The sequence below is a fragment of the Dicentrarchus labrax genome, unplaced genomic scaffold, assembly GCF_905237075.1.
Source record: "Dicentrarchus labrax unplaced genomic scaffold, dlabrax2021, whole genome shotgun sequence".
In the NCBI taxonomy this organism is placed as follows: domain Eukaryota; kingdom Metazoa; phylum Chordata; class Actinopteri; family Moronidae; genus Dicentrarchus; species Dicentrarchus labrax.
Genome location: NW_026136719.1, coordinates 8,973,055 through 8,994,837, shown reverse-complemented (window position 1 = coordinate 8,994,837; position 21,783 = coordinate 8,973,055). Strand labels below are relative to the sequence as shown.

Sequence of the window (21,783 nt, the reverse complement as noted above, 5' to 3'; positions counted from 1 at the left end):
AATCCGACCAGCTACACCTCCGCATTCCACTGACGTATCCATGGCAACAGCTTCTAGTGTTGATCACCCCAAGATGGCGGACGAGGAGAAAGGCACGGAGGTGAGTGCAAAAAAAAAAAAAAACCTCCAAAAGCTAGTTATCGTTTTTATTGGTTAAACATAAAACATGCCGCTGGGTCAAGTGATAGTGTGACACTTGTTGAGCAAGCGTAACGTCAGGTTTTGAGTATAGCCCTCGCGTAACGCTTGTCATTTGATTGTTAACTAGCCGCCTGGCTAACCGTGCCTAAGTCGGAGCTAAGTTGATTAACCCAGAGAGCTAACGATAACTTGGGTTTCACTCTGCTTTTAATCTCACACATCCAAGATAAAAAAATCCGAGAGAGCTAATTTAACAGCTAACGTTATAAGGTGCCGAAAGGTGACACCAACAGAGATGCGTAGGTAGCGCTACAGATACTCACTTTATACTGCAGCGTTAAATAGGTTGGATAACGTTATTAACGCTGCTTAACTATCGTTATCCAGCTCTGCAGTAACTTAGACAAACCCCAGTTGTGAAATATATCAGCTGCACTGTTTTGTGTCAGTAGCTGCACTCAAAGCAATCCACAAGTGAGTCAAATGTGGGGAAAAAGAAACGATGTGAAGCTAAACACTAGAATGGCGCATGCGTGCATCTACCTGCATAACAGCACACTGGTGTTTCTGTTAATGTATTAACTCATTAACATATAGGTAGTCACTAAGAGTGGCAAAGGTTGTAATAGGAGTTTTCTATCATATTGTTTTACTGTAAAGCACATTCAGTTTATCTGTGTATGAAATGTGATTGACTTAATAAGTGATTAAGAAAAGGCTGTGGTGTATGAAGTAACTGTCAGTAGGCTGGGTAGAAAAACAGGCGTACAGGTGTACTAATAGATACTAATAGATACTGGAACTTAGTGTGAGCCTCACAACTTTCAGAAAAATACCCCCGGTCAATTGCTGCACCTCTCAGGAATTTGAATTTTAAATTAAATCTAAATCTGTAATGATAGGAGAAGCAGCTGCACACTTCTAGGCAATCTTTTGGTCAGAAATACTGTGTAGCATCAACACCTCCAAGACGCTTTCATCTGGTGAACAGTGAACTAAATACTTTTTAGGAAGAAGGCATGTTGTGCAGTATACCACTGTAATTAAAGTCTGACACACCTGTAGACAGTGGACAGAGTGAGTTTGCTGGAGGTCTTCAAACTAAAACATATCATATAAATAAATTAGTGTTTGCCACAACATTTATTTGTGGTGTATGGCGGTGAGGAGGGAGGGGCTCTTGTACATGTACAGCCAGTGGAGAGCAGTTTAGATAATTGTTTGTTCAGCAAGGACTATATAGAGTTAAAATCAGTAACCTCGCAGTCAGCTTTGAACTCTTTTTACACATTTTACAGTTCTTGAGAAGGACATACTACATTCATACTGTACATCATACAATAGTACATTCACAGCGTTATAAAGTCATTTTCATGGTGTGTTCATGTACAGTCGTAGTCAGTCTAAACTTTGACCTATATTTCTACACAGTAACAGAAAGAAACAATATAAAACACTCTTTTTGGGTGGGGCAAATCTATTTTGGTGGGGCCACTGTACATAATGCTCCTGGGAAACATTGCATTGCGAAATTTTCTGGACACCATTGATCAGTGTATGTTTTGTACCCTGTTACATATTGAGTTGTTTTTGTTGTATTTCATATGTTTCAGCTCCCAGTTGCTACTGAAGCCAAGAAACGTCGGGCACCTAAAGGTACTATATGACAGTTGACACTCACAAGTCATCATACACAGCAATTTTCAAACATAATTCCTTTGACACCCATTATTTTGTCATTCATTTCTGACAATTTGTCTGTAACCGATACTAATAGAGTGAGTTTGGAACTAATCGTCCTGCAGAGGTCACCCTCACCCTTCTCTCTACCGGCCCTAGAAGGCAGAAGCTATGCATACAGTATGCTGCTGAGCCATGTTCCAGATATTTCTCTCTGTGTTTGTGGATCATTGAGGATATATTGTCATCATAACTAATATCCCATTAACCGCTGTTGCTCATGTATTAAGCTTTTTTGTTTTTGTTTTGTTTTACAGTGTTTTCTAATTATCATCAGCACTGCTAAGAATGCAAATCCTTCGAGAGCAATTAAGTGCATGCTATGTTATCGTATTGTATGCTGTTTTATTGCCATGCATTTGATATAGCATGCAAGCCTTACTGTGGTGTACTGAGTATAATTTGAAGAGTCAAATTAAATCAAAACCAGATGACTGAGTAATGAAGTAATAAATATGGAGAATAAAGAATGGATTTTAATTCAAAGCAATAAAACCCTAAGTCAAGTCAAAAACAGTAACATTTTTAACTCTGCTTATGACTCTAATATGCCAATATTAGAAAAGAAAACAACCATTAGTAGTATAATATTTGGAATAACCATACAATAAAATGCAATATAAAAATAAGTAAATATAAAAATGTGATATAAAGCTGTAAGAACGTATGCCACAGGCATACAGAGTACATAGAACAATAATTGGAACTTGCTGAGCTAAAAACTTGAATGGCAGTCAGATGCAAAAACTTACCTTCTTCTACAAGGAACTGTGACCACATCATGTCTTACACATACAGTATTAACAAATATAATTAGTAATTTAATTGCTCTAAGAAGAAAGTGTTATGTATAAAATAATTGAGTTATGAAGTCTAGAATCCCAACTATCATTGGATTATGAAATGTGGTCAGCCATAGTCAATAGTGAACCATATTGTTTCTCAAAACTCTAAAAAAAACCCTTGAAATAATCAAATAAAAAGACACAAATCTCAGTTTAATTGTCTCCATAAGCTATTGAACTCATATTCCTTCTGTAATTACCATCATGAAATGTAATTAGGGTTATCTAATGCACATAAAATTAATTATTTTAATGTACAATAAGTTAATTATGTCGCTTTATTTGTGCAATGCAGTTACTACATTCTTAGCTGGTAACAACCAAGAGGCAAAAATAAGAGTAAAGAGTATGCCCACAAGAAAGACCTAAAATTGTTGCTTTTAAACCAGCTTCAAAGATTGCCAATGGTATAAGGTGATTTCACCTGTTTCAAGTACAACATGTTTACATTTTATAGAATCTAGTGTCAATTCCATGATATTAGTAAAGCAATCTGCCTTATTTAGTCTTTTTTCAGGATGTTGACACTCATTTCTGTCAGCTTTCTAAGTAGAGCAGACAAGACCAAGGGTTTTTGAAGTTTTTGTGGTAAAACTTCCAAAATAATTTTCATCGTATTTTGCATTACATTCTCCCCATGTGTCTTTTGATCTCAGCATGCCTCTCCTCTGCTCTTATCCCCTTTTAACAGATGGTTGAATCACATGGAAGGCAAAGCTGTCTTAGCATTAGCCAGATCAAATATAACAATGAGAAAATTCCTCAATTTTTGGGATGAAGTTTTTCACAGAACTATATTTAGGAGACCTCTCGCTGTGCTCTTCTTCCTTGCTCCTTTCTATCCTTGTTTCATACAGTCGTTGCAGGAATATGTGTCAGACATGTATCCCATCTCTCCTCACCAAATATGCCCTGCTTTGTATGTGGAGACTAGAGCACCGCAGGGCCACTGCTGAAACCCAGAGACAAGAATATTATTGCTGTCTCAGCAGGAAGAAAGCGGATTAGGGTGCTACAAATAGGGCGATTCCGAATCTTGACGGGGCAAACGTGTGAAGCCCATGCAGTTTCACACTCAGCGATGGAGAGGATTTCTCTGAAGTAGCTGGAAGAGGATCCAGTTCTAGCGGCAAATCAACAGAACACTGCTTGAAGCGCTGACAGATAAAAACAGAAGGGAGCTTTAGTGTAATTCACACTGTATTTCTTTACACAGGCAGTTCATTAATGATATCCCCCAAAGTCAGTGGCAGACTCAAAGCCTGGCACTTCATTTTACATTGCCATGAATCCTATTTTTAGTCTCAGAAGGTAGAAGGTGCAAGATAACAGGATTACCAGAATCAAACTCGCTCGAATTGGAATTACGTTTGCTTCCTTGTGAAATGAAATGTTGTACTCCACTGGGAAGAAGACTTGGAGCATTGTGGTGGAGTTCTTGAGGTTACCTAACCCTTTCTAAAGCTGGCTTTGTATTGTGCTGCTCATACCTCCAGCCTCCCTCTTTCAGTCTGTCTCTATACCCTCTCTGTTCTGTCACAAGCACCTGGCTTGCGAGAGACATTGTTGCCCTGGCAACGGGGAGAATATCTCAACCTGCCGAGACATTAAAAGAGTGACAGAAAAAAAAAGGTGTTTGTAACAAAAAACTTGCTTACAAGGTGACATTTACAGCGTGGCGGATGAATTGATTATAGTTTAGCCCAGGGTTTTTGGTTGAAGTGTTAACATCTGTGTTAACTGTCAGATCAAAGACTTGCTAGTGACTGCAGTGGGAGGGTGCTTTCAGGATTATTTATTCAGATGGCAAATAAAAATAAAAAAAAATGCTGTATGAATTTAAAATAGTCCAAACAGACGTAACTCTTGCCATCAGTTTGTGAGTAAAAACTTGCTAACAAGCTAAGATTTACAGTGTGCTTGGTGAATTGACTTAAATTTAGCCTGCGGATTTAGGTAGAAGTGTTACATCTGTGTTAACTGTCAGATCAGAGACTTACTAATGACGGCAAGAGGAGGGCATTTCAGGATTAATCATTCAGCTATCAACTAAATAAGACATCATCTGAACAGTAAAGGGTAATGAGCTTAAAAGTATCCCACACTTTTTACATTATAGTCTTCTCATCTTATTATATTCTTCCTTCCAGCTCCAGATCTTCCCATTGTGGAGAGGAGAAACTGGCTAATCCACCAACACTACATCCACAAAGACTATGATACCTGCAAGGTAAAGTACCGCCATTATACCACTCTCCCTGTGGTTTAGTCTTTCATTGACCTGTGTTGAGTGTTGGTCTGATTGACCTTTTAAACATAATGGAGATAATCAAGGCTTGGCATGTACAGCCTTCTGTCTAACATCACTTTATTACAGCCTAATAAACTGCACTGACCTGTATATTCCAACGTGAAACCAGCAGGTATTTAATAAAATCTCTGAATAGATGCCTGTGCTTATAAGATATATTACTGGAATATTCAGAGGGTGTTGTGATCACATTACTGGTCTCATCGCTCTGAAACATCTGAGCCAATCGCAGTGACGCCTGACGAACACAGCTCAACAAATAAAGCATTGGCCCTATTCAGGCAGATAGTGTGAGGTTTTTTAACAGACAATTGGTACAATGATGATAGAAACAAATAATAAAGAATAGTTTAATGAAGCAGTTTGTATGTTTGCATCTATCCGACACTATTTCAATTTAAATTCTACTGTTTCTATTGTTTATTTCACATTGTAGATGGTTACATCATATCTTAAGATGTTGCACAGTAGTGTTTCCTTCATAGCACTGGACTCAAGAATCATACATGAAGCACAACATTTTTTTTCAAAAGTTGGAAAAGAGGTTGTGACACACAGGATTAATCATCCCCGGTAATCCCATGTCTCTCGCATAAACGGGCTGAATGCCGAGTTACAGCGGTCCGTCTGATGTGTGTAGAGGTGTATGCCGTGCGTAATGGCACTGCGCTCTGGCACAGCTCTTCTCTAATTGCAGGCTGCTGATTTATCAACATATCTGTCCTGCTGCCTTTAGATGGCTGCAGAGATTTAATGAACTGAAGGAGAAGCATTTCATACAGTATAAAACAGCTATAGATAACAGATACTGTCAGAATCACTCATATTAATTTGTACATAAAGACTGATTTACCAGTCTTCTTGCTACGTTAAACATTTTCTGATACAGATTTAAGAGCATCTACTGCCGGGAGAATTGTTAATTAAAATAGATTATTCACATTTTAAGCATTTTTCTGTTAGTTCTGCACATTTGCTCCAAGAATTCAGTTTGCTCTTGTTGACAAAATCCTCAGATTGATGTTGCACCATAAACAGATGTGGTTCTGAGAGGAGCAAAGTCTAAGCCTAATTTGTCCACCTAAATACCAATACTTCCTCTGCACTGCCTCATTTGAATGAACCTCCCATCTATTTGCGCCTCTCCTCCCAACCATGCACCCTGAGCTCTGTGCTGGGCACCAGAACACCACACAGCCAGGCAAAGCAAATTTCAAGGTTAGGAAAATACCAAACTGTCAGAGCGCTGCTTTTACTTGTCGTTGCACCGCCACAAAAATAGGGCACATGATGCAGATGTACAGAATAGGGTATAATACTATCGAGTCTTGGGTTGGGACTACATGTAGTTTAGAGAGTGAATTACATTGGAGTTAACAGGGCCTGAAATGTTAGTGGAAGTTTTTTCATGTATAAAATAACACCCACATCAGTTGAAGAAATTGTCTCCCGTTCTGTGTCCATGCAGGCGATCATCAAAGAACAACTGCAGGAGACTAATGGAATGTGTGAATATGCCATATATGTTCAAGGTGAGCTGTAGTTTTATAGTAACCCTTCCCTTTCACACATATAACATGTATGATTTTAATTAGTAGCTCCACCAAATGAAAGCTCTGTGGTAGTCCACACCCAAGCTCCCCAATACATTATTTAGTTCCCCAAAATCTGCTCTCTAGACCTCATGCTGTGCCTTTGATTTTTAACGTCTTTTTACTTCCTCATGTAGATGAAGATCCTCTTTTTATTGTGCTTTAATTTCTTGCCACAGCACTAATCTTACGTCTTGAGGGCAAGATCCAACAGTCCCTGGAGCTCTTTCAGAGCTGTGCCATCCTTAATCCCAGCAGCACTGACAATCTCAAGCAAGTCGCCAGATCATTGTGAGTCCACTGCCCTGAAGCCTGGGGCCCATCAACCCTTCTCCATTAACTAACAAGACCGACATAAGAGAGCAATATATAGTGATAACAGCCACGGCAGGCCAGTTATGACAAGATGTTTGTTTTTTATACTGTTGGGAAAAATTAATCCACCCCCAGTGACTATTTTCACTGTTGCAGGCTTGTACAAATATCTATTCACCATGCAGTAATTAAGATTGGTTAAATTTCTCAAATGGATTATTGTTGTTTATTCTTTCCGTAGATTTCTCCTGGGAAAGCACAAAGCAGCTATTGAATTCTATCATGAAGCTGCAAGGCTCAACGAGAAAGACTGGGTGAGAAGAAGAAAAAACGCTTTCGTACTGAGTCTTAAACTTAGTAAAGGAAAGTATTTAGTGGGCCTGGCATCTTTCACTCTGAATACACAGCGTGAAGTTCTCTCCACATTTAGGATGGAAAATGCCCAGACAAATTATTTTACTCTCTTATGCATCATTTTCTTTCAAAAAGAACTTCGTGGTTGAACTTTCAAAGTGATCCAGTCTACTCTTTTTTTACTCTGAAGCCTATAAAAAATTTATAAAACCGGCCAGGCAGGACCATTAATCACTCACACTGGTATGTTTTGGATATTTAAACCATCCCCTCTAATACTACTGTCAGTAAAACTGTAGAATCTGTATTCCACATTGCTATTCTAATAAGTCTAATAATAACTTTTGTATTTGGAAATCAAATTTAGCTCTCCTTTATCCAGCCCTGTTCAATTAAGCATGCACCAACACCCCATGTATAATTTGCCATTTTTTCACCTCAGGAGATCAGTCATAATCTGGGTTTGTGCTATTTCTTCATCAAAGACTTCAAAAATGTGAGTATTGTGATTTTGCCAACACTATACTGAACAAATTGGACTCATTCCCCTGGTGATTTGATCATTCTGATTTTCTGTCTCTGTCAGGCTGAAGAACATCTAAACATAGCTCTCCAGATAAATAAACACGACAAGACCTTCATGATGCTTGGGAAGGTTCATTTGCTGGCTGGCGACACTGACAAGGCCATCGAAGTGTATAAGAGGGCAGTTGAGTAAGTAAAGTTGAAACTGATTTAAAATAACCAATGATTTTAGGTATATGCTACTATGGACTGTCACTATGGTTCTGTATACATTTTTCATCAAACCCAAATAATATAAATAAAATAAACCAAAATCTGTTAATAATTACACAGTCTCTGCATGACAGTTTCCTTCATGATGACATTCTTTCAAAACACTAAAAGAGATTGCCCTAAAACATGCTGTTTAAGAGGAGGTTGGTAACTTCCAATGGGTTCCTTCTTGATTTATCTGATGATTTTCAGTCTTTGGAGCTCATTTCAGTAAGTGGTGTTCTTTCAATCTCACACAAAGCTCCAGCTTTGCCACATTTTAACCCGGGGCCATTTTCAGTTCAGTATAAATTCTCTTCATTTCCACTTCTATTCACATGTTGAATATTTAAACATTAGACTGTGTCGTAAATAAGGAAATGACATCAGTGTCTGTAATAGAGCTCATTATGGCTACCTCCTGTTGGGGTTAAATGAATTAATCAAGTGCCCCAAAACTGGTGTTGCTTTTAATGAGACATACCACTGTGAATCTTATTTTAATGCCGATCTGCCTCTTCTCTACCATTTTTTTTTTAGCCACATCGTCCCCCCACAGGTTATAATTAATACTCCACAATTATGCTGAATCAAACCCTGATTGAATAATCAGCAGATTCCCTGAATATCAACTATGTTTGCTTAAGAATAAGTGCAGGCATTAAATGTAATTACAGGCATAGATAATGTGACATTTTTCATTCGACTTGTCTCTACTCAGATTCTTTCCAGAGAATACTGAACTCCTGACTACTCTTGGCCTGCTGTTTTTACAGGTAGGTAGATTTTTTTAAATAACCTTTTCAGTTCAGTTCTGTGTGCACAAGTGACGAGCACGAGGAGATAATAGTGACATTTACTGTAGGTGTTAGAAACATCTAAAAAGGAGTAGATTATAATAATTTTCTGTGTTCATGTTTTTGCCAGCTTGGAAAATACCAAAAAGCTTTTGAGCACCTTGGAAATGCCCTCACTTTTGACCCCAACAATTATAAGGTATGTGGGTATTTAACACACATTATGTTTTGGTATAAACTTAGGTTTGCTACTAAGCTACCTGAGGACGGTGCGTTGGACTACTGTTAAATCAGTTCAATCAAAATATCAGGTGGCACAGTCTGTCTTTCATCATGTGCACTTTCAAAGGGTACATCTTCCTTTAATATCTCTCTAATCATTGTTTTTATTCCCAGGCCATCCTTGCTGCAGGCAGTATGATGCAGACCCATGGTGACTTTGATGTGGCCATGAACAAGTACCGAGTGGCAGCATGCAGTGTGCCTGAGAGCCCCCCTCTCTGGAACAACATTGGCATGTGCTTCTTTGGAAAAAAGAAATATGTAGCTGTGAGTAATACTGTTTATTGATTCACTTCCATCAGTTTAGGACTAGTATTTGATTTTCAGTCTTTTATGTTCCTTAAAATTGGACATTTTTAAGAGTAAATACCAAAAGTGGTGGAATGTAACTTACATTAATAAGTTTACAAAATACAGTGCATTGTAATTTCCAAACATATTTGTGATTTCTTATGAATAGAGAGTGTCTAGTTGGGGGTCCTTCAGATGTCTGTGAGTTGTTCTCAGTTACACCAAAGATACATTTCCCCTCTAAACTTCTCAGATGGTTTCATTTAAAAAACCTGTTGCGGCCCAAAGTGAATAATCCAATATTTCAGATAAAAATCCAAAGATTGAAGAAAAGTCAAAATAATGAATACAGATATGTGTCACAGAGGATTGTGCTTTCTTCTTTCCTTACCATTAATCATCTAAAGACCCCTAAGATTTATCTTGTAACAGTTAGGGAGGCTGGACTCACACTGGAAACCACTGGACTACCTAACTGTATATAAAGTAAATATTTTACTTAAAGGCCCAGGTCCACCTGAATACTGTAAAACAATTAGCTGGAATGTTAATAACCAAGCAGAAGACCAGTTAACTCACTATATTTTCATCAATTTGGGAGCATATTAATAAATAAATAAATACATTGCTACTTAATGTGTTCCATATGTCAGTAAAGTATTAAAAATCCACCATTGTTCAGAATCTGATGTTTCTTAGGTTCTTAATGGGATTATATATTATTAATATACTTACCTAACAGTCCTGTCAGCTCCTGACTTCTCCCAACTTAATTTCTCCCACAGGCCATCAGCTGTCTGAAGCGGGCCCACTACTTGTCTCCTTTTGACTGGAAAGTGTTGTACAACCTGGGTCTGGTACACTTGACCATGCAGCAGTATGCCTCCGCCTTCCATTTCCTCAGTGCAGCCATCAATCTGAACCCACGTATGGGGGAACTCTACATGTTGCTGGCAGGTACTGAGTAAGAGAAATTATTCATCGTTGGATCACGTCTTTACATAATGGCAACAATTACTCTGGTGCATTCATTTATTACTTAACAAAAGGTACAAACTATACCTAAAAGTACGTTCTAAATACTAAAACTGAACATGCTGAATGTGAATGCAATCATTAGATTCATAACCAGAGTGGCTTGTTGAACAGTCATCTGATTCTGCTTTCGACAGTATATTTCAGTTCAAGTTTAAACCTCTCATACTTATTCTTCACAGTGGCTCTGACCAACCTCGAGGATGTAGAGAATGCCACCAGAGCGTATGAACAAGCTGTGACAATGGACGAGTGAGTCAGTCTTACACCTTTCACCTTAAATGTAGAATGTCTGAAATTGAGTCTGTCATTTAATCATTTTCCCTTTCCTTCTTGGTAATCAATCCCCTACAGAGCCAACCCTCTGGTAAACCTGAACTTTGCCATCTTCCTCTATAATCATGGTGAAAAGAAGGGAGCTCTGGATCAGTATCAGGAGATGGAGAGGAAAGTCAACCTACTTCGAGACAGCAGTAGCAACCTTGAATTTGATTCTGAGGTACTTAAGATCCTGTTGATGTCTGAAAGTCAATTGTTGAAGCCATTACCTATATTTTTAAGTGTTTGCCTACTTGTCACTAACAGCTAATGGACATGGCTCAGAAGATGGGAGCTGCCCTGCAGGTGACAGAAAGTCTGGTGTGGACTAAACCAGGCAAGGACTCCAAATCAAAACCAAACTCTGCAACAGCCACCAAAACCCCTGGTGCTCCCCTTGGTACTAACCAAGCTCTGGGCCAAGCCATGTCTTCTGCTGCGAGCTACAACAAGAACATCCAGCTGCCAGCAGGTACAAACTGCCAGCATGTGTTGTAGAAAGTGTCACTTAATATTCTGACACTTTTACCAACTTTTAGTGGTAAAGCTTGAAATAAGGTCCAGCTCAGAGTCAGGTTCTGATGAAACTGGGCCAGGCTGAATAATACCTGTTTCCTTTTTTTCAAAATGAGGTGAGCTCAAATTATTTTTCATCAGAAAAGTCCAGCATTATACTCTCTGTGTCGGTGATGACAAATTTCACAGTCTCCACCCCTTGCCATTAAACCAAAGCCCAATTTTTCACTTTAAATGGAAACTTTAAAATACCTCTTCCCTGTGTGTTCACAGCCTCTTGCCCAAACTACTGTAGCAGATTGAATATATGGGCTAAGGCAAAATGGAATATGTGAAAAAAGCTAACCTCTAAGCAGTATATATTCTTGGCAACAAAAGAAAGTCCATTGTGTGGAGAAATGACACACAGGTAAGCTAATAAATTCACTCTGAAATAATTGTTGCAGCTTACAGCTCTCAAATGTAAGTGGACAGGAGTGCTTTTCTGCACAAGAGCCTGTGGGCTGTGTTTTCTACAGCTTTTGTTTAGCTGTTAACAAATAATAATAATATTAATAATAATTTTAGAGCGCGTTTCATGATGCTCAAAGCCTCTTCACTTAAAATGAGCATAGAAACAACGCACTAAAAAATATAGAACACAACAATTAATCAGTAGTTCTGAAAAGATGGGTTTTGATTACTGATTTGAACGTGGACAGATCGGTACAGTCTCGGATGTGTTTGGGGAGAGAGTTCCAGAGGGAGGGGGCAGCTATGGAGGTTGGCATCAGAGGAGGCGGAGGCTGAGGAAAGGAGTGTGGTGGTGGAGCAGGTCAGTGAGGTAGAAGAGGGTCTGGTTATGGAGGGCTTTGTGAGTGAGGAGAAGGACTTTGAATTGGACCCGTTGTGACAGTGGAGGTGACAGATATTTTACATAATGACACAGCTCAATCTATCTGCTTCCTAACACTCAACAACCAGCGTGTAACAACCAGCTTGTTGTGAATATATAAAAATATAGCTAGTAAATATACATAACAGCTAGTTAATGTTAAGTAGTATACCATCAAGCCACTGCTAGAGAAACTGTTTAAAGTGGAGCTATGTATTTCCTGGTGTCAGTATATGTATTGCTATTCTGTAACAGGCAGTCTGTAAATACATTTTGCTGCAGGTCAGGATTCATCTATGACAGGCAGGGACCTTCTGTATCTTGGTAGGTATTAAAATTCAAACACTGTATATGGAAAAAAAACTCACCCCTGAAACTCGGTTTGGGTTTGTAAAGAAATCTCACAAACTGTCATACAGTGCAGTGTGGTTTTGAAGATTAAGGTATGAAGAAAGTTATTTGTCCAAATGAAAGCAATGTAAATCTTTTAAAAGGTGAGTTCAGTTTTTTTTACTGATATGTTTTACCCCCCTACATCTCATCCATGTGTGAAAACAAGTGCTGTTTTTTTCATGGGGGGACATTTTGTTGTTAAAGTTATAAATGTGCCATTAAAACATCAAACTGGTTCTCATTAATGCTCCACCAACCTTTTAATGTGATGAAACTGCACCATTTAAACACGCTAAATTTAAATTGCCCATCTGTGGGATGTCACAGCTGGAAAATGTAATTATATACAGTGGCTAACTTTTTGTAATGGCACAGTCATATTAAGCTTCACTTCAACAAAACTTGCCTCAAAAAATTAGTAAATAAATATTCCAGCGTTAGAGTTACTGATGTTGCTGAAACAGAGTATTGGTACATGCTAGAAATTTGACTCTATTTCTAAACAGTGCATCAGTGTTTCTGTTGGGCTGAATGGTACCAGCGATACTAACTAGGTTCTGTTCCATTTAGTGTAGCAGAGCTTTTGCAGTGAGCCAACATGCACAAGAGCAGCACCTGACTCTGTTTGACCTGCATGGAATGAAACCTTAATTAGTATCATTGGTAACACTCTTTACCCTACTATTTTATGTCAGAATGGCTGCCGTGAAAAAGGTCTATTGGCATCTTGAAATGGTAACTCTGACCTGCGGGTTCACTAAAAGCTGCTTGAGATTGCATTAAAGAAGGAAATGCATGCTTGAATTTGTCTGTTCTGTTGGCTTTAGTTGAAGTGAATGGGAGCGAAGTGTGAGTGTATCTCAATTCAGAGTCTGATTCAGGTTTTATAGTCGTGGGTTTGATGTCCGCATCAATCACATTTAAAGTTCCTCAATTATGTTTCATTTGTTTAGATCTTGGGATCTTAAACACATTTTCTGTGCAATTTCAGATGAAAAAAATGGCATCAGCTGTTTGCTTGTGTTATTTTCAGGAGTTTCCAAAGGCCCCTCCATGCCCCTGGAGCCAGAACCTGATGTGGAAAATGCCCCCAGCCCGCCTACTGATCCTCCCGGCTCCCCAGAACCTGCTGAGTCATCCAAATCCAGAACCTCTAAGAGGAAAACTAAGGTGGAGGCTTGAATTAGCTTGGTGACTGCAATTTTTGTCACAAGATCACTCTCATGTTATGGAGGCAAATTAAGGTTCTTGAATAGCAACCAAGCTATTAGTGGTTTTATAGCTCATTGTAGTTAGACATGACGCCTTGAGTTATAGGATTCTGGTTTAGGTACATGGCACACAGACATTTCATGTCCTATACAATAATTTACTTTAAACTGGAAAGGGCAACAACAATGTTTTGTCTTTTTTCATAGCATTTATTTCAGGAATATTGAATGTCAGTACAACATTTATCACTTTTTAAACCAAAATTCTGAGATAATCAAGTGTTTCTTGTAAATCAGTGTAGATGTGGCAGGTATGGTCCAAATGTCCAAACCAATTCCAATGGATGTCGCAGTTTAAGACTCTAGTCGACAAAATGGTAATATGGGCATTTGTGCAGTTGCAGGTGTTAATATTTGAATGAGCTTAGCAATAAGGTTAAATGATGAATTTTCCTTGTATTGACGTTTCTAGGGAAGGTGTCGGTCCTCCGCTGTTGGATTTCCCTGCAGTTAAATCAATGTGAAGGAAATGCTGCGACAATCACTAACATAAAGAGTACAGAAAGGGATGTTTTTGAATAGATACAGGATGTTGCTTGTTTGTATGATAGGACTCTTTTTGAGGGGTTGAGTGTAAATAGTGGTACATGCTTTTTTATGTGGATAAATGTTATGTTTATAGAGAGTAATGTATTTAATATTAAATAAGAGACTTTAAAGAAAATAGCTATCCCGCTTCTTTTATAGTCCATCTGTGTGTTGTTTGAAGTCATTCTGTTCAGCATACAAAACACTGAAAGGGGACAGTATAGCTTTCAAAGTCCATCCATTATCTAACACACCATACTACTCGGTACTCATCAAGTCAAATAGTTTTCCAGTCATGGTGAACATCCGCTAATGGTTGTCGGGAAAACAACTCATGAATGAGGAATAAACTCTTGTGGTTAAAAATGGGACCTTATAAATTATCTGTATCAAAGGTCACATACAACCTGAATTATTTATGTGTATGAATTACAGTATGGATGAGTCAATTTCTACATATTAATCAAAAATATTTATGAAATATGTCCCCTGACAAAGTGTAGCTACACAGGAATATGTTTATTTCTGTGTATTTAATATTTGGGGGCATTTAAATATGACACCACTGGTGTTTGGTTTAGTTGTTTTGGGCTGGTGAACTAAAAAAACAAAGAAAGAGAAAGAAAATTATGCTCGGACATGTCACAATTCAGCATTTCAGAAAGTAAAGAATCATACCCGAGCACTGTCAGTCAATAAGATCACCTCCCTGCTCGCTGTGATGATTCAAAACTGTACCTTGAACTGGATTTATATCATTGATCAACTGTAAGCTGGGGGGGTCTTCGGGGGGAGTCTTAGATGCAACAAGAAAATCTGAGAGTTGATTACACCTTAAGTTGGTTTAGTGAATCTGGCAGAGAGCTAGTGGATATGAACCAGTATATAGGGAGTTAATGAAGGACTGACACACAGGTGAGTGGGGAGGGTGAACAGGTGAGGTGAATCTATAATCAGAGGACTGGCTGGAGGGAGCAGCTGGGTCTGAAATGACAGCAGAGTTAGAACATGAAGGAACAAATGACGAAACTGAATGAATGAATAAACTAAATGTAAATAAGTTCAGTTTTTTTATTAAAACATTTATTTGTATTATTTGTATGAGCAGTTCTGCGCATACCCCTGGTGTACATACACCATGTTTAATCCTTTTACATGGTCAGACTGAACTTAAATGGTAACCTGTACTACATTTCAGATTATGTTTTTCCCCACAGCATTAGTTTCCTGAAAAATACCATGATATTACTTCGAAATTTAGTCAGTTGTGTACACTGTAGTGAAATAGAGCAATCAGAAAAGGGGAGGAAGAGTCATCTCTCCTGCTGTATAGGCATATGTTGTATATATGTGTATGATATATATATATATATATATAATCTCTTTTGATTCAGTCTCTTTTGATGTGTCTGTTTTTGCTATGCAACAAAAATAGATTTCCAATGTGGCACAGTAAAGATGGAAATGAACTATTCTAAAATAAATTTACTGGCAGCATTTAGCATTTTCAATAGCATTTTTGTTTGGCAAAGCAGGAAAAGCACAGGTGTTACTAACATTAACAATATGTGTCCCAGTAAGCCAGTGTCAGTGAGTGCACAATACCAGAGCCCTGGAAGTGGATCACCTAAATGGAATCCAGCCACCATCAGTTTTATTAATTACACCTTTTTTCCTGCTTTGACAAGTCAAAATATCTGACGTGAAAAGCGTCTATTGAACCCCAGAATATCAGACTTCTACCAAGGTGTCATTATTTATGAAGTCAAGTTAAGCTCAGTGGAATATAACATAATAACATAACATACATTTAAAAGGTTCATAGTTGACATTTACAGAATTCTTCATGTTTAAATTCTACTGTTTTATATAATCTTTTAATCCTTGATGGAGATAAAAAACTGGAAAATATCTTCTTTGAATCCAATCAGAGCATTGTTTGACCCTGAAGATGCACACTGCAGTTGTCATCGATCACTCAATGCTTTCAAACTTTCTTGACTTTTGTATGCTTTTATGACGGAGAACAGCATCTACATGTGCTGCTATTATCGCCGTGAGACTGTAGGTTTTTCATTATGGGTCCTTGTTAAACTGTGCATGCCTGAATTGCCTGTGGTTGTAACTTTTACAGCCAGCTGATGGCCTGTAAATTACTGCTCCTGCTGCAGTTATTTTTCAGTGCAGCTGTGGAAGATTGGTTTTCCATTTCTCATCTTTCTACAATTCAAATCGCCTGTGGAAGCGTCTCAGTACCTCGTGGAAGTTTCATTTAAAGTTCTCTGGCTCCAGGGAATGGTAAGTTGTGCTATTTTTTCATTGTTCTTTATTCAGATTTTGTATACTTGAGGATGTAACTTATTTATTTATTTTACACTTTCAGCTGCTCCCCGTAGGGGTCGCAACAGTGGATCAACTTTGTTATATTAATAGGCCCAAATAAATATAGAATCTTTATAATGGTAAGTTGTGCTATGTTTTCATTGTTGGGTTTTTAATTCAGATACTGTTGAGGATATTTATAGGCGTCATAAATACAATATCTTTATAGTAATGGTAAGTTGTGGTTGTGAAATAGGAATGTTGATTTTGTTTTCCTATCCAAGGTTTCTTTTATAATGCCTGTGTTTTTTAACTGTTAGCTGCAGCTGTTCAGTCAGTCTCAATTGTTGAATGACTTGTTTGCCAAGATGCTCACAGCTGGCAGGATGTACTTTTGTTTGTTTCACTGCGGAACAGAGCTGACGGAGGCCTTACTTGGACAAAGAAGAAGATATGTTTTATTTCCTTTGTTCAGCTAGTATTTCTTATTTGAAGTCCAGTGAAATGGATTCTGACTGTCTGGATTTTAAACAAGCTGGGCAGTTAACCTCCACCCCCTTTTTCCTTCGTTGCAGTTCTAACCTAAGATTTTACATCACATAAAACTACTGTAATTCTGTCAGCAGCTCTTCGTGCAGTCTCTGCCCCTTGTCTGGCTCTTTTAAATAGTTCCCCAGATAATCACAAGGTCTTGAGTATCCAGCTCAGTAGTAGTCCTCCACACACTTCTCATCCTCCTGTATTTCCCTTTTCTCTTCAGGTACCCCACATCATTTGTGTCCAGTTTCTTCTGAACTCAGCACAGCCTCTCCCACCTGAGACACAAGCTGTGTCCCAGTTCCATACGACACACTACTTGTATATACTAATCTTTATAGTATACTGTTTACTTCAGTTGTTATATACTGCCACAGCACATAAAGCTATTACATTATTTTTTGTTTTTTCTAAGATGTTATTGGAGCCGTTTAACCAACATCCAAAATTTGATTTTATCCAGCAGCTTAATTTCCTTTGTGCATTGTATTGTGGGAGAATAGTGTCTATCAACACTTAAAGGTCAAGTACTTTTTAGTACCCTATGAATACTGTCTTTTCATCCATGTTAGCAGTATGGCATAAAGGTTAGAAAAGGTTGTTGTTGTCGGTCAGTCCACCACTTTGGTCCAGGCTGAAATCTCAGCAAACTAATTCTATACACGGGCGCCTGGATAGCTCAGTGGGTAGAGCTGGCGACCCATGTACCGAGGCTGAGTCCTTGCTGCAGCGGCCCAGGGTTCAAATCTGACCTGTGGCCCTTGGTTGCGTGTCATTCCCTCTCTCTCTGCCCCCTTTCCTGTCTATCTTCAGCTGTCACTATAATAAAGGCAATAAAAGCCCAAAAAAATATACTTAAATAAAAAATTCTGTACACATACTGACTCTGGCGATCCTCTGACATCCTCGTGGGACCACCATGAGGTTCATATTTATCTTTTTTAAGTGAAATATCTCAACAGTTGTTGGATGGATTGCAATGACATTTAGAAATGTGTTCCCCTCAGGATGAATTGAAATAGCTTTGAATTCTCACCTGATCTGCAAAACTAATGACATTCCCATCAGCCCCAGCTGCACTTTGTGTTTATTACTAATTAGTTATAATGTGTTGTAGACGTGGTAAAACTGTGTTTAACGTCAGCATACTGATGTTAGCATTTAATTTAAAGCACCACTGTGCAGCCTCACAGAGCTGCTAGCACTGCTGTAGTAGTTGTTGTTGTCACTATACAATACTAAAGTTGTTAAGATGATACTGGAATGCAGAGTCAGATAATGAGCCGAGAGGATGGACGATGCTGGGAAAAAATAAAAGGAGGTCGCAGTGCCAGGTGAACAAAGTGACAGAAGTGTGATGGAAAATGTGAGGATATTTTTGGCAAGCTCACATGATTTCTTCTACTCCATCAACGTAAGCATCTCTGATATCTTTGAGGTCACCTGTTAGACTCAACACAAGATGATTTATCAGTTTCTCAATAGGAGTACTCAGCCTTAAATTGTATATACTGAATTTCATGTTTTGAAAGCTGATATGATGTGTAGAAATTACCTGGACCCTCATTTATAAAAAAAATTGGACATTCTAATGAATCTTTAATGGTATCCTAAGATCATTTTTCAGTTTATACATGAGTTTGATTTATGAAATGATCTGAGTGAAGCTGAGTCTGCTCATTTAGAAAACATGTTTTGCACCTGTCTAATATAAACCAATTTGGGAACTGCAATAAATCTTCCATCTCAACCCTTACGGATCAATTTACAAACTTCTATCTAGTACCATTGGCATCTTAAAGTAGTGTTGTACAAACTGAGGATTCAATCGTGAGCCCATACATTTTATTTAAAGATTAAACTTGTTTTGAAAAGTAATACTAGCGCCATTAAAATTTTAGGCCACTTTTTATCAAAATATTTATGCAGCCTGCACGCAGCTCACCATGGGGGTTCACATGTGGTTCTCGAGCCTGAAGAAACCTCAGCACAGCAAGCCAGTAATGTGCTCTGTAAGATGTAAACCTGGTTCAGAATGGTTGCATGTCAGTCTATTTTTTTCCTGCACGCGTAGTAAGATCAAATATAACACTGAGGCTTTTTTTTTATAAGCTGAATGGCATTATTTATTTATTCAAGAATAAAGGATAGTTTGTACGACAAATTGTCTGACCTTGAAATGAAATGTAAATGCTTTAGTTGTTCTGAGTGCGGAGTGAAAACTCGACTGGCATTTTGTTTAAATATAGGGTCAATGGCTTACATTTTCACAGTATCTACTGGAATCTGGGCTCGTTTCTCACCTCCACACAGCTGGTCAATCACGACAGGAAGTGAGTGTGAAATGTTTTTTGTCAGAAATTGTGGGACGCAGTGCCCCTATTTCGATGTGACGGGTGGGGTTTCCTATGTGAACTACGTGACCTGATAAAGCATACTAGTAACTACAGTCTGGTGATATTTTGTAATGTTCTTATTACAAACAGATTCCATGAAAAGGTCAAAACCACCAATAAATTGATCCTACAAACAAGAGTTGCCATTGTTGTGCAAAAACTAGTAACACATCAGTGAGCCTCACTGGGTGGCTTTTTATTACCAACACCATGGGCACTGTCAAATCCTGCTGTTTCAAATACGCACTAGCTCATCAAATGTTATCGTAATCCATTAGTGAAACAAATGCACTATTTACTCCTTGCTTGTTAATACAGTGCCCTGCTGTTTTGGGACTTTATTTAGCCTTTTAAAAAAATGAAACTAAACAAAACAATCTTCTCTCACTCAACTCAGTTACTCTTAACCCTGTAGGTATTTTAGTGTCTTTCAGCTCATTGTTTTGGTTTTGTGGCCGGCAACTTTTGGTTCTCTCTTACCACTATCACCGCTCTCATCAACCTCTAAATAAACCCACTGCCAGACTCCAAACAGCAGACAGACAACATTAGCTACCACTACTGAACATAATGGAGCATTGAGCAGCTAAATGACTGCGTGCTTATGTTGCTCCATATCTGCTGGAAGTGTAAACAGGCAATAGTTTGCGAAGACCCGAATACGCCAAATATGTGTGATCATTTCCAGCTTGTTGTGGATTTCTGTTCCCAAGTGGCAAAAGAAACTAAGGCAGCTTTCAATATCTTCTATACCTAAAATGGTAGCAATAGTGGACCACAGACATATATACACTTCACTTGATATGGCAGCATATTTCGAGGAGAACTTCCTAGAGAGCTATCATCTGTATTCTATCTACTTTTCTGCCTGCTGGCTGTGTCAAGGTCCAGAAACGAAACTTTTCAGTATCTCTGAGGCTGTTTTATTAATTCATGGCCACTCGCTTTAACCATCAGTCCTGTTTCATAGTAACTAGGGTTTGTGCCTGGGCGGAGACTTCAAAGCAGCATGGGACATAAATCAGTTTTATCAAACAGACATATAAAGGGTTGTAATCAAAACCTATTAGCAGGACACAGCAGATCAAGACTTTATTTGTTACACCCCACTTCAGCTCTGCAAATTCATGATCAATACATGAGTAAACTCACTAAATCAAGCTCGTTTGGATTTTGGATTCTTGAAAAGCACTTCTTCATTGGTGTCCAAATGTAGTTGGTTGTTATTCCTTCCAATAAGACATGTTTATGGTGTGGGCTGAATTGCTTTGCCTCCTCTGGATGTATGCACCATGTCTGGGATCAGGGACAACAAAACGCTGTAAGAAAAGAATTTCCCAGTGGAGTGCTTCTTCTTCTCTCAGTGGTGCTGGCGGTGGTTAGGCAGGCTGTAAAGAACCGGGAAGATTCTGAGCCAGCAAGTGAAATAAGACCTCAGTGCTGAGACTTTTAGACACAATATATTGTTTACAGTCGTGCTGTATAGCAGATGTTGCATAATATTTCTATATCGGTGAAATACTGTGTTGTTGGTGTTGTATTTTAACTTGTGGGAGCCTGAAGATCTGACCTGATTTTACTGTTATAACAGCTTCAAAGGAAAGGATCAGCTCAAACAGTAGATAGGTCTGATACTGCATGCCATTCAGATAAAAGCAATGTAGAGTATTGAGTAAAGGATTCACATCAACAGTATGTTAACTGTATGTGGGATTTTACAGTATTTCAGTTTTCTGGGTTGTATTTATTCCTCATGAGTAAATCCCCTTGCAGAAATGTTTTGTTTGTAAAACATCTACATGCCTGTTTTTAGGAAGTTAGCCGTTTAAGAAAAATTTCACATTTAGAGTTGGATAAGAAGATTGATAGCACACTCGTGTGTATACGGTTAATATGAAAGTACAGCTAGCAGCTGGTTTATTGGACTGGACTGGAAACAGGGGGAAACTGAGACTGCATAAATAGTACACAGAGCCCCCGAGTCTGAAAAGTGAAGCCAAGGCATAAATTACTTAAAACTGCATTCTTTCTAATGGCCAGCAGGAGGCGACTCAACAGGAAGTCTGATTGAATTGATCCTAATTCTCACTTTCTTTATTAGCTCAGTAAACAGTTTCTTTATGCGTTTATGGTCTCAATAATTAGTTT

At 38.4% G+C, this 21,783-nt stretch overlaps 1 protein-coding gene and 1 long non-coding RNA gene across 2 annotated transcripts; both read left to right on the top strand.

The window, feature by feature from the left end:
• The first annotated feature begins 40 nt into the window (after positions 1-40).
• On the top strand, positions 41-14,516 carry bbs4 (Bardet-Biedl syndrome 4). Its single transcript, XM_051378371.1, has 16 exons — positions 41-100; positions 1,755-1,797; positions 4,877-4,956; positions 6,506-6,569; positions 6,809-6,920; positions 7,186-7,258; positions 7,741-7,794; positions 7,885-8,012; positions 8,797-8,851; positions 9,003-9,071; positions 9,269-9,421; positions 10,231-10,402; positions 10,663-10,732; positions 10,835-10,979; positions 11,066-11,270; positions 13,615-14,516. The coding sequence occupies exons 1-16, from the start codon at positions 41-43 to the stop codon at positions 13,761-13,763; spliced, it is 1,632 nt and encodes a 543-aa protein (XP_051234331.1). The 3' UTR covers positions 13,764-14,516.
• Positions 14,517-16,507: 1,991 nt separating this feature from the next.
• LOC127351146 (uncharacterized) lies at positions 16,508-18,118 on the top strand. The gene is made up of 2 exons (XR_007880797.1): positions 16,508-16,678; positions 17,463-18,118. It is a non-coding gene; the product is annotated as an uncharacterized LOC127351146 (long non-coding RNA).
• Positions 18,119-21,783: the final 3,665 nt, after the last annotated feature.

Bases quoted from the DNA above. Each gene is read 5' to 3' on its own strand.
- bbs4 (XM_051378371.1), top strand. From the start codon at position 41: ATGGCAACAGCTTCTAGTGTTGATCACCCCAAGATGGCGGACGAGGAG. The intron at 8,852-9,002 runs GTAGGTAGATTT...TGTTTTTGCCAG, and splicing joins TTGGCCTGCTGTTTTTACAG to CTTGGAAAATACCAAAAAGC. The intron at 10,980-11,065 runs GTACTTAAGATC...TGTCACTAACAG, and splicing joins ACCTTGAATTTGATTCTGAG to CTAATGGACATGGCTCAGAA.